Here is an 11,616-nt window from a genome sequence, read left to right on the forward strand (position 1 = left end):
CTGCCCCCACAAGGGCCCCCAGACCCTCCTGTGCCCCATGGCTGGGCCTCGTGCACTGTGCACCCCCCGGCACCCTGCCTAGTGCCCACCCCCGCGGCCGGGGGCCTCCCCCCTCTGCCTTGGGGAGGCAGCGCCCGCCCTGGGGCAGGGGCCTCCGGGCCCGGGAACCCCAGGGCAGCTGCAGGAGGAGAGGCCCAGCCCTGCAGCCAGCCCCAGGCCTGGCCTCGGTGCCATACGGCGCCTCGGCCCCCGCAGCGTTGAGCCCCGGCACTGCTGCCTGCCAGCACGGCCCCTCCCCTGACCCCTGGGCGCTGCCCAGACGCAACACTCGTCCTCGGCCCAGGATGTGGCTCTGCACCAGGCACCCTCACGCCCATGGGGAAGTGGGAGCAGCTCCCCAGGGCACACGGGCAGTGAGGACTGGGGAGGAGGAAGCTGAGCCGGGTAGGGCTCTCCCACAGGGAAGCCAGGGCTTTGCTGCAGCTGGGCTGGGGTGCCTGGGGGGCATCCTCTCTGTGCTGGGGGTGCTGGGCACAGCCTGGGCTGGCTCCGAGGCTTATCGCCTTCCCTTCTCCCCCCGCTGCAGGGTCTGAGCTGACTGCCCGACCAGGATGAGCTGGAGTTTCCTGACCCGGCTCCTAGAGGAGATCAACAACCACTCGACCTTCGTGGGCAAGATCTGGCTGACGGTGCTTATCGTCTTCCGCATCGTGCTGACGGCGGTGGGCGGCGAGTCCATCTACTACGACGAGCAGAGCAAGTTCGTGTGCAACACGCAGCAGCCGGGCTGCGAGAACGTGTGCTACGACGCCTTCGCGCCTCTGTCCCACGTCCGCTTCTGGATCTTCCAGATCATCATGGTGGCCACCCCGTCCGTGCTCTATCTGGGCTTCGCCATGCACCGCATCTCCCGCACCCCTGACCCGCGGCGCCGGGCACGCATGCCCGTCGTGCACCGCGGCGCTGGGCGGGACTACGAGGAGGCAGAGGACGATAATGAGGAGGACCCCATGATCTTCGAGGAGATCGAGGCTGAGCGGGAGAAGAAGAAGGGCGGGGAGGACGGCAGCGAGAAGCACGACGGGCGCCGGCGCATCAAGCAGGACGGGCTGATGCGGGCCTACGTGCTGCACCTGCTGTGCCGCGCGGGGCTGGAGGTGGCCTTCCTGGGCGGGCAGTACCTGCTTTACCAGTTGGAGGTCAGCCCCTCCTATGTGTGCTCCCGCAGCCCCTGCCCCCACACTGTCGACTGCTTCATCTCGCGGCCCACCGAGAAGACCATCTTCCTGCTGATCATGTACGCGGTCAGCGGGCTGTGCCTCCTGCTCACCCTCTGCGAGCTCTGCCACCTGGGCGTGGGCTGCCTCCGGGACGCGCTGGGACGTGGCAGCGAGCTCCCGCCCCCGGACGACACCCGCCCCACGCCGCACTACGCCAAGAAGGCCCCCAGCGCGCCCCCCACCTACCACTCGCTGAAGAAGGAGCCCCTGGCCCTGAAGGCCCCGCTGGCCCACGACAAGCTGGACTACGGGGACCCCCTGGGTGGTGTGGGGGCCCCTCCAAAGCACGAGCTGGAGCGGCTGTGCAAGCACCTGCGGCTGGCTCAGGAGCACCTGGAGATGGCCTTCCACCTGCAGCCCACACTGGAGACCGCCAGCCCCTCGCGTAGCAGCAGCCCCGAGGCCAACGGCATCGCTGCCGAGCAGAACCGCCTCAACTTCGCCCACGAAAAGGAGGGTGGCCTCTGCGAGCGGGTCACAGGTGAGCTGGCCCCGTCCCATGCCCCCCGGGTGCTGATGGCGGCCCCCAGCTACAAGCGGCTTCGCCGCGTGAAGGTTGGACGTCAAATAGTCCCCCCGGGTGCTGAGCTCTGCAGGGCTGGCGCTTTCCCTGCACCCCGGGGGAAACCAAAAGGCTACGCCTGTGCAGTTTAGGAGAAAGGTGCTTGGGTGGGGACGTGACAAGGGCTTAAAATCCTGAATTGTGGAGAGATGCAATCAGGATTTGTTACTCGCTCACCAGACAAGAACGAGGAGTCACAACGCGAAGCGAGCAGGTAGCAAGTTTAACAAAATGAAGTTCTGTTTCTTCAGCGAGTCATAAAGGATGGGTGGGACTCAGAGCGCAGCCTGATTCACTGGGGACCGGACAGGTGCGGGGAGGAGAGGGGCGTGGGGAGCGCTGGGGCAGGGAGCGAAGGGCCCAGCCTCTGCACCAGCCCTGCCGGGACCCTCTGTGCTGGAGGAACAGGGGAAAGCCCTGCGCAGCCCCGGGCACTTGCCCGCCGGTTCCACTCTGCCCCGGGACGTGGGAGATGGGGCAGGACAGCCCTGGGTCTGAGGCAGTGCGGGGCAGTTCTTGTGCTGGGCTCCGAGGGGCTGCGGTTCCCAGCATGGCTCTGGGACTCCCGGGGCGGGAGGGAGCTCCTCACCGCTCTGTAGGCAGGTCCCTTTCAGCGTCTGCAGCGTGAGCCCTGACCCGCGTGTTCTGCTTCCCACAGGGCTGTGAGCAGTTGTCACACCAGGGCCCATGGAGACAGCAATGGTGCTCAGTGCTCTGTGACCACGTGCGCTCTGGATGAGACCCCTGCGGACGGATGGCAGCCTGTGTCGGGGGCTGCGGCCCTTCCGTCTCCCGTGGGGTGGACTGGTGGGGTGTCCCCGCGCCCGGCCTGGCTGGGAGGGGCCATAGGAACTTGCCTTCCTTTGCTTTTTTACTTTTTTTAAAAGGGAATATCTTATTTTTGTACATTTTCTAGATTGCCCTGCGTGTGCTCTGACCCCTGCCCTGCCTGGCACAGGACCCTCCCTGCCACGTGCTGCTGTGGGGAAGGGCCCATGGGGGTCCCCGTGGATGAAGGGGGCTGACAAGCTGGTGCTTCCCCACAGCAGCAGGGGCTCATGCAGGGTCCAGCTGCTTGGGGCCCTCCTGCCAGCAGCATCCAGCTCGCGCGGGTTTGGTGGCCAGCCTCAGGGGCCACACCTCTGCTGTGGGAGGCGCCTTCACCCCCTGCGCTAGGTACGAAAGGCTGCGACTGCCCCTGGCAGTGGCTAACTGTGCGTGGGGGGCTGAGGGGCGCCCAGCTCCCTGCAGGCAGGGCTCTGCCCCCAGCCTGCCCCCCCACAGGTGCCTTGCTTCTGCTCGCGGTGGAAGCGGATGGCGTCTGGACCTGTTGATCCTGTCTCATTCCAGGCCTCTGGGTCCCCCGGGGCGGGGGGATGTGCCAGGCAGGCTGGCGGGGTCTGGGCCTGGCTCACGTGGGTGTTTTTGTACCTTTTTTTTTTTTTTTTTACTTGATCAATTGGTGAAGTCTTTTTATATTTAGTAAAACCTGCAGATGTTTTGTATGGAGCATGGTGTCCGGCTGCTTGGGGAGGGGGGAGCTGCATAGAGAACAGAGCGGAGAGCCCCTGAGGCGGAGGACCAGGGGGTCTGGGGCAGGCGAGCAGGGTGTGAGGCACGTGGGGCTGGGGCAGGTGAGCAGGATGGGGGAGCTGGGGCAGGGCTTGGTGCTTGCCATGGGGGCTCCAGTGCAGCCTGGGCCTTGCTGGGTGGGAGCTGCTCCAGGTGATGGCAGCCCACCAAGCACACTGGCCTGGGCTGTGAGGGCTGCTGTCAGCTCCAGTCCTGTGTCCTGCCGCGCCCCAATGGTCCTGCCCCACTTGGAGGCGTAGCCCTGGAGACGAAGAGGCCAAAGGCCTGGGCCAGATTTGAGCCAGTGCCCTCCACGACCACCCACTTTGGGCTGGGTGGTGCAGGACGAGCCCAGAGCACTGTGGGAATGACACGGCTTCTGGGATCGGCTGTGGGATCACTCCGGTCTCCTAGAGGAGAGGAGCCCACCAGCCCAGCTCGGAGCACGCAGAGCAGCCAGGGGCCCCTGCCCTGCAGAAGGGGATGGGGGCATCTCCGTGGCTGGCCGTGGGGACAGCGCAGCCCTGGTGCATGGACCAAAGCCCTTGTCCATGGCTGGGTCCGGCTGCCTGCCTGGTGGCTCTACCCCTGCTGCACTCTGAGCGAGAGTGCCCTGAGCCTGGGGAGGGAAGAGAGTTGGGCACGAGGGCTGGGCAGAGCCGGGCCTCTGCACCACCCTCCTTGTCCCTTCTGTAGCCAGCACCGCATCTGGGGCCCCTTGGCCTGGAGCCCCCCTGCTGCCTGGGCCCCTTCCCCACAGTGCAAGCTGCCCGGCACGCAGGCCCTGCACGGGTGTGGCTGGCAACTGCACTGGCAAAGTGGCCAGGCTGCACCGTGGCTGCCGCTGGTTGGAGCGTGCAATCCAGCTGCTTTTGCAAAAAAAAAAAGGGTTTATTTGCTCTGTGCACAAGCAGGTGGCGGTGGAACAGGTTCTGCTCCCCTGCCCGCGGCGTGCCCGGCCCCTGCTCCCCCCCGTGCCGGTGCTCTCTGCCACTCCCTGCGGCCTTCCAGCGCCACCACCCCCTTTCACCTGGGCCTCGCTCTGGCCCCCATTTCTGCAGGGGGGGATGATTCTCCGCGGGGAGCCCACCCCCTTGTGTGGACCAAGGGGCGCCCGTGTTGCTGAGGGCCCCGCTGTGCCCCGGATGGGTCGGCGCCGAGCTGTGCCCTGCAGGGCTGCTAGCAAGGCTGGACTGGCCCCCCTGCCCAGCGCCTGTCTGCTTCCCTTGTGTGCACGCCTGTGACTTCCTTGCTGACTCCTGCTTCCTGCAGCTCTGCTGAGGCAGCAACGTGTGGGGCTGGGCTCTGTGGCTGGGCTGGGGGGCTCCCCTGGCAGACATCACTGCCCCGGGCTGGCCTGCACGGGACCTGCTCAGAGCACCCAGGCCCGGGTCAGCTCAGAGCCAGTCCCTCCGCACAGCAGAGCCCGGCAGGGCCGCGGGGTACCTCCTGACCGGTGCCCAGCCTGGCACCAGTGCTGACCAGTGCTGCTCTGCCCAGGGCTGGGGGCCAGGGGTGCTGGCACTGCTGGGGCGAGGGCACGGGGCGTTGAGCTGGGAGTGGCGGGGCTCACACTGCCCCATTACTGGTGTTTCTGGCCTGTCCCGTCGAGCTCGGGCATCCCCCAATCCAGGCTGGAGCAGAGTCAGGCTCCGACCTGCCCAGTGCCAGTGGGAGCTCGCTGCCACGAGCATATCTGGAGGGAGAGACCGACATGCGGACAAGAGGCAGGCAAGGTGGCCAGAAGCAGGGAGCCATGTCCGCAGCCAATAAGTGGATTGAGGGAGCTGCTGGCCGAGCTGTGCGCAGGGAGGATATGGTGCCAGCCAGGTGCGGGCGTTGCTTGAGGCTGCCGGGCAGTGACATGCCTGCGCTGTGGCTCCACGTGGCAGGGCCTGGGGAGCCGGCAAGCCTGTGCAGCACTAGATGCAGGCGCAGTCCTGGGCCAGGATGTTGGGCACGGTCTCATACTTGAAGGAGTAGCCGCCGTCGGAGGTGGTGCGCACACGCAGGGGCCGCATGGTGCCTGGCAGGGCTGCGCAGCAGAGGCGGAAGCCCAGCTTGTGGGTGAGAGCATGAGCATCGGAGCAGCTGCCGTGGCAGTAGTGAAAGAGGAAGGAGCTGGGGTGCACAATCCACTTGTCCCAGCCCAGCTCCTCGAATGAGATGTTAAGGGCGGCGCGGTGGCAGTTGGCATGGGCGGCCACGTCCTCTGATGGGCGCTGCAGCAGGTTGAGGGCAGCGGGGGACCAGGGCACTGAGGAGCGCCGGGCTCGGTCGGCCCCCCGGGGCCGGGTGGTGGCCACGAGGAAGGGCATCTTGTCAGCGTCAGCCATGCAGGGGCAGTGCGGGCAGCGCACCAGCAGCACGAAGAGCCGCTGCGAGACGTAGCGCAGGAACGGGGGTGCGAACTGGAACACGGTCCAGTGCTCGGGCGCCGGCACCACCGCAGCCCCCACGGCCACTTGGCCCTGTGGCGACAGGATCAGCACGTCAGCACCAGCGGTCGAGCGGTTGGGGGCGGCGGAGGGGCCTGGTGGGACCGCAGCGGCGCTGCCCGTGTGGAACCAGAGCTGGGCAGAGGTCACCATGCGGGTCAGCGTGTGTGGTGACGGCTGGAAGAAGTAGGTGAAGACTCCCTCACCTTCCAGGAGTGCGACCGGCTGCGGAGGCTCGCATGGCACATCTGCAAGCAGAGGAAGCGGGTCTGCACTGGCTGGGGTCTCCAGTCACCAGCCCTCAGCCCGGCAGCTCCCTTGTGTGGCCCCCAGCTTGCAGGGCTGCAGGCGGGGATGGAGCAGGGCTGGGGATGGGTGCTCTGCTCCTTGGGTTGTGCATGAAGCACAGCAGCTCCCTCGAGCACCTGCAACCCCCAGGTCCTTGCCTGGGTGCTATGGAGCCCTGGGCCTGGCCAGCACCCAGGAGAGCCTGCCTGGGGCTGGGGCGAGGAGACTGACCCCAGTGTCCAGCAACTGCAACAGTGCCAGGGCGCGGGGCAGGGGACGGGGCCTGGCCCATGGCAGGAGTGGAGGTGGCTGGAGCGTGCTCAGGGCCTGGCTGTGGTCTGGCCCTAGCTGCTGAGCTGATGCTGCCCTGGCCTTGCTGATAACACCCCTCCTGGGCCCAGAACACTTCGGTGCTTGTGAGCTGTGCAAGCACTGGTGAAACAGCCACCATGGTATACAGGCTTGCACGAGGAAGGTGGGCTTGTGCATGAGGGAGGTGGGCTCGTGCCTGAGGAAGCCCCACAAGCAGGCTCATGCAGCTGCTTGGAGAGCCCCAGACCCAGCCAGTGAGGCCCGTGCCCACGACCCCTGTACCCAGCCAGCCGAGACCCTCCTCTGCCGCTCCCAGACGTGCGTGCCCCTGCAGCCCCTGCCCCACCAGCCATGGGCTTGTGCGCTGGGTATGTCCCTGCCTCTGCGGCCAGGAGCAGGGGCCGAGGCAGCTGCAGGCGACACAGCCCTGCAGGCGCTTGGAGGGGTCCTGCTGCCGGGGCAGAGGGGAGGCTCTGGTTCATCCCTCCTGGGGACATTCACCAGTCTGGAGGCCTCCCGCACCCCGCCACCGTCCCCAGCAGCCCCTGCCTGGTGCTGGTGCTGGCGCCTCCCGGAGCTGCGGCGGAGAACGGGGCTTGCATCTGGGGCATTGGAGGCGGCAGTGGAGGGCCAGGCCGGGGCGAGCGGGGTACCTGGGGCAGGGGTGGGGGGTGGTGGCCCATAGGACTGGGCAGGCAGGGGCGAGGGGCTCTGGCAGAGCTGTGGGGGAGCCCAGGGCAGGGCTAGCAGGGGGCTGGGGCCGGGGCTGGGCTGGTGGGTGTTGGCGGCTAATGGCTCTGCCGTCTCAGGGACCGGGCTGGCCCTGGCCCCCCGTGTGGAGCACCGCACACCCTCTACCCCCATCGCTCGGGGTCGGGGCTCTGCGGTCCCAGTGCTGTGCCCCTGCCCCTGCGGGCCCAGCTGAGGGGCGCAGGAGCCCCCAGCCCGGACCCTGGCCCAGCACAGCCTCCTCCGGCACTTTCCCTTGCTGCAGTTGCCCCCTGACCCCCAAGCTGCAGCCTGACTTGCCCGACCCCCCGCACCCCAGCCCCTGCTCTCACCTGTGGAGGGGAAGAGGATCACCTGGGAGGTGTCCTCTAGGTCCCGTGGCCGGAGAGGCAGGGTCCCCGGGGCATGCCGCCGACGCACCTCCCTCCGCTCCTTCGGGGCCGCTGGGCTCAGGTGCTCCAGGACCTGGGCCCGGATCTTGGCCAGGACGAGCTGCCGGTCAACCTCGGCCTCGCTGCAGCCCGGCAGGGCGGGGAAGGCCAGCAGGCCTAGCAGCAGGAGCAGCAGCAGCAGCATGGCTGGGGCGGGCAGGGGCCTCTGCGCTGTCGGGCGCAGCCTGCGCGCCTGGCTCGGCTCGTGCTGGGCTCTGACTGGGGCAGGGTGGCATTGAGATGTATCTGCCACTGACGCAAACGTCTGCTAGCCGTGAGTATTATCTCTGGGCAGCGAAAACAAGGAGCTGTCTGGAATGCAAGGACAGTGCCGCCCCGCGAGGGCGACCGGGGCAGGGGGGCGCAGGCCTGGGTGCGCAGGCAACGCCGGGCCCAGCTCCTTGCAAAGGCGGCGCGAAGCTCCCCCACCACCTGGCCTGCGCCTGCAGCGAGTCGGGGCCTCTGCATGGGTCGCTCTGCTTGCAACGAGGCCTGGCCCTGCTCACGCCATGGGGCTGGCAGTGCTGAGCACTGGGCAGGGCACCTGGCCCGCTCTGCGCAGCTCTTCCTGGCAGTGGGGCTCGGCTGCAGGCGCTGGGTCCTGTTGGGGTCTAGCTCCAGCCCCGAGGTTGTTCTAGCTCCCAGGCTGGCCAGGTTGTCCCTTGCCAGCTGCCTTCCTCCCCTTGTCCTGGTCCCCCCAGGGCCCCTCTCCAGGATGCGGTGCCTGCAGTGCGGCAGTCCAGGCAGTGACCCCCAACCCTGCCCGTTGCTGCTTATTTCCTATGTGAGGCCCTGGCGTGAGCTGTTGGCCCTGGGGCAGGGCTCCCTTTGGTCCCTGTCGTGCTAATGCCAGCCGGTGCAGCCGGCCCTTGTTCCCCAGGCGCCAGCCCCTGCCCAGGCCCCGGGCAGAGGGGTCCGTGGAGCGGGGATGTGGAGACCTGGGCAGGCAGGGCTGCGAGAAGACTGCCTGCCTGCGCCCCAATGACCCCAGCTGGGCCCTGCCCCCTGCACGGTGCTCTGGGCTCGCTACGGGGTTTCTTGCACGGAGCCTGGTGCCTTGCCCCTTGCCCCTTGCCCTGGTCCCATTCCCAGCCCGAGGGAGGGAAGCCTGGGGAGGGGGGGACTGAGCTGGGGGGCGAAAGGGGCTAAGATCGTGGGCCCAGCCAGGCCAGGCTGCGAGAGCCCTGAGCAGGAGAGCGGAGGCCGGCCAGGCCTGTGAGTGGGGTAGGGGGAGACAGGGGTCTGGGTCTGGGTCTGGGCCAGGCGGGCTGAGAGGGCTCCCCGGGGAAGGGCAGCTGGGCCTGGGGGTGGAGGGGCAGGGCAGAGCATGCTGAGGGGCCCAGGCCAGGCCAGGCTAGGTGCAGGGAGGAGGGCAGGGCTGCGACCCCAGGCAGTGGCGGAGCTCGGGCAGGGGGATGTGGCTGGGGCTGCTGAGCCCCCCCCAGGGGGCGTGGGCCCTGAGGAGGCCGGGCAGTTTGAACGGTCTCCTCCCGTGGGTCCTTGGTCAGGGTGGGGGCTGCCCTTGCTACCGGGGATCCCGCCCTGGGGGCTGCTCTGAATTGTGGTGTCCTCTGCGCTCTCCTCGAGCTGCCCGGTCCCCGAAGCCCCTGTTCCGCGTCCTGCCCCAGGCCGGGCTCCGGCCAGGCTCTCTATACATAGCGCAGCCCGGCTCTGAGCGGAGCAGGCTCCCGCTTATCAGCCCCGCGTGTCATCAGGGGATATTTTTGGGGACAGCAGCTGCAGGCATTTGTGACGTCGGGTCCCTGCGTGTTGACACCCTGGGAGTGGAGCTGGGGGAGGCAGCGGCCGCCGGGGAGAGCGCAGGCGGCAGAGCGAGGCGGGGAGCCGGGCCGCAGGGGCCAGGCGGCGACGAGGGACGAGGCGTCGGAGAAGCCGACGAGGAGCGGGGCCAGACAGCGCATGTGTGCGTGACAGACGGACGGGGTGTGCATGACCAGGCACTCTTGCAGGGAATGGGCGCAGCGTCCTGAGGGTCCCGGCGTCGCAGAAGGGTCCTGGCCCCCTCCGTGAGTATTGGCGGCCGGCCCCTCTCGCCTGCCAGCCTGGCGCCCGGGGCCTGCAGGAGATGGGCGCAGGCGTGTGCCGGGCAGGGCGGTGTCGCGGGCCGCAGCCTGTCCAGGGGGGCCGAGCTGCCCGCTCCCCGTGCGGGTGATGGACGCCGTCCCCTGTAGGCGCGGGGCTGGAGGTCCCTGCTGGGGCCAGGAGCAGGTCCGTGAGCCCAGGCTGGGTCCGTTCATCCATGAGTGAGCCCCGGGCTCTGGTGACCAACTCGGTTCACCAGAAATGCCTGTGAGCAGGATGCAGGGGCTCTTCCTGCGCTGGGGCGGGGAAGGGGCTGCTGTGCTGCCTCTTCCAAGCAAGCTGCCCCTGCGCCCCTCACCACGCAGGGCCCGGGCTGGGCCTCTGCCCTCAGCTCCCACCGCCTGCCCCCACCCTCTCCACTCTCTGCCCTGGTGCGGGCGAGCACTGCAGGCCCTGCGCCGTCCCGGGAAGGGCCTGGAGTCGGTGACAGCCCTTATCAGCGCCGCGGCTGAGCTGGGCCAGGCACGGCAGGAATGCGGCTGCGGCGCGTGAGGCCGCAGGAATGTCCCCACGGGAGGGGGAGATCTGCTGCCCCCGTCCCTTGCCTCCAGAGCCCCCTGCCCCTGCCCTCTGCCTGCTGGTGCTGGGCTCAGGTGGAGGGGGGCACCGTCGCCTGCTTCCCGCCGGCACTGAGCTGGGAAGGGGCTTGGGGGTCTTGCCCCACTTGTGCCCGGGGGGAGACTACCAGGAGTCCCTGTCCCAGGGGAGCTGGAGACCTCACGTCCGGCTCATCCGGCCCTTGGGCTCAGTTGCCTTTGAGAGCCAGTTCCCCCCAGCAGCCCTCTCCCCACTCTTGATGCCCAGGGCAGCGCCGCGAGTCCCAGCTCCAGCCCCTGAGGAAGTGCGCAGAGTCCCCGGGGAGGCGGGGGCCCCAGAGACCGAAATAACTGGCTAACAATAGGCTGGGCTGGCAGCTGGCAGGGAAACCCGATGCACCCAGCCCGGCGGGGAATCCAGGGGCTGGCGGCAGTGTGGCCAGGCCCGGGCTGCAGCCCATGTGGCGTGCGTGGGGTCCGCCGGGCTGCGGCACCAAGGAGCCCCGGTCCCTGCTGGGAGCGAGGGGGGTCAGGGCCCTTTGCCACCTGGCTGGGGCTCCTAGCAGGGCGGCGGGGCGTCACCAGCCTCTCCCCCATTGCAGCTCCCTGCTCCCGGAGCCTGACGCCCGCTGTGAGCCGCGGTTCTGCCCCACAGGTGCCCGGTCCCAGCCGCGGCCCCCGCAGACGCGGAGATGGACGTGTTTGGAGGGGCCCCCAGGTTCCTTGCCTACCCCCGCACGTTCACCGTGCAGAGTGGCGCCGATGCCCTCCTTAAGTGCCAGATCACAGGGGACCCGCAGCCCAGCATCGCCTGGGAGAAGGACAAGGCGCCCATCGCGCCGGCCGGGCGCTTCCGCGTGCAGGCCGAGGGCAACATGTACAGCCTGCTGGTCTCGCGGGTGACGCCCGAGGACGGCGGGCAGTACATCTGCAAGGCCAAGAACAGCGTCGGCGAGACCTACGCCGCTGCCACGCTCAAGGTGGAGCCCGGGGAGCCACGCTGCGAGGGGCACCCCGACGACCGGGCCCCCGTCTTCCTGGCCCGGCCCCTCTCCCTGCGCGTCGGCCGTGGGGAGGACGTGGCGTTCAGCTGCCGGGTGCTGGGGCAGCCGGGCCCGGTGCTGGAGTGGGAGAAGGACGGGCGCAAGCTCTCCGACCTCTTCGAGAGCAGTCACTTCTGCGTGGGCAAGGAGCCCGAGGACTGGCACTTCCTGCGGATCTTTGGGTCCCGGCCCCCGGACGGCGGCGTGTACGTGTGCCGCGCGCGGAACCGCGCCGGGGAAGCGCTGGCGGCCGCGGTGCTCCTGGTGGACCCGCGTGACGGTCCTTCCCTGGGCCCCCCCCGGAACTGCCTGCCCCAGCGCT

At 68.8% G+C, this 11,616-nt stretch overlaps 3 protein-coding genes across 3 annotated transcripts in view; 2 read left to right on the plus strand and 1 right to left on the minus strand.

Moving 5' to 3' along the window:
* The first annotated feature begins 479 nt into the window (after positions 1–479).
* LOC109322904 (gap junction gamma-1 protein-like) lies at positions 480–3,352 on the plus strand. The gene is made up of 2 exons (XM_019554186.1): positions 480–1,761; positions 2,501–3,352. The coding sequence occupies exons 1-2, from the start codon at positions 612–614 to the stop codon at positions 2,506–2,508; spliced, it is 1,158 nt and encodes a 385-aa protein (XP_019409731.1). The 5' UTR covers positions 480–611; the 3' UTR covers positions 2,509–3,352.
* A 1,614-nt stretch (positions 3,353–4,966) lies between these two features.
* On the minus strand, positions 4,967–7,766 carry INHA (inhibin alpha subunit). Its single transcript, XM_019554189.1, has 2 exons — positions 7,514–7,766; positions 4,967–6,100 (listed from the first exon to the last, which is right to left on the minus strand). Exons 1-2 carry the CDS (start codon positions 7,755–7,757, stop codon positions 5,337–5,339), a joined length of 1,008 nt encoding a protein of 335 aa, XP_019409734.1. The 5' UTR covers positions 7,758–7,766; the 3' UTR covers positions 4,967–5,336.
* A 3,114-nt stretch (positions 7,767–10,880) lies between these two features.
* OBSL1 (obscurin like 1) overlaps positions 10,881–11,616 on the plus strand; it is a 28,395-nt gene continuing 27,659 nt past the window's right edge. Inside the window, exon 1 of the mRNA XM_019553548.1 lies at positions 10,881–11,558. Within this exon, the coding sequence (XP_019409093.1) occupies positions 10,944–11,558 (615 nt within the window). The 5' untranslated portion in view covers positions 10,881–10,943. The remainder of the gene's footprint in view (positions 11,559–11,616) is intronic.

Source organism: Crocodylus porosus, unplaced genomic scaffold (assembly GCF_001723895.1).
Source record: "Crocodylus porosus isolate Cpor-Errol unplaced genomic scaffold, CroPor_comp1, whole genome shotgun sequence".
Classification (NCBI taxonomy): domain Eukaryota; kingdom Metazoa; phylum Chordata; order Crocodylia; family Crocodylidae; genus Crocodylus; species Crocodylus porosus.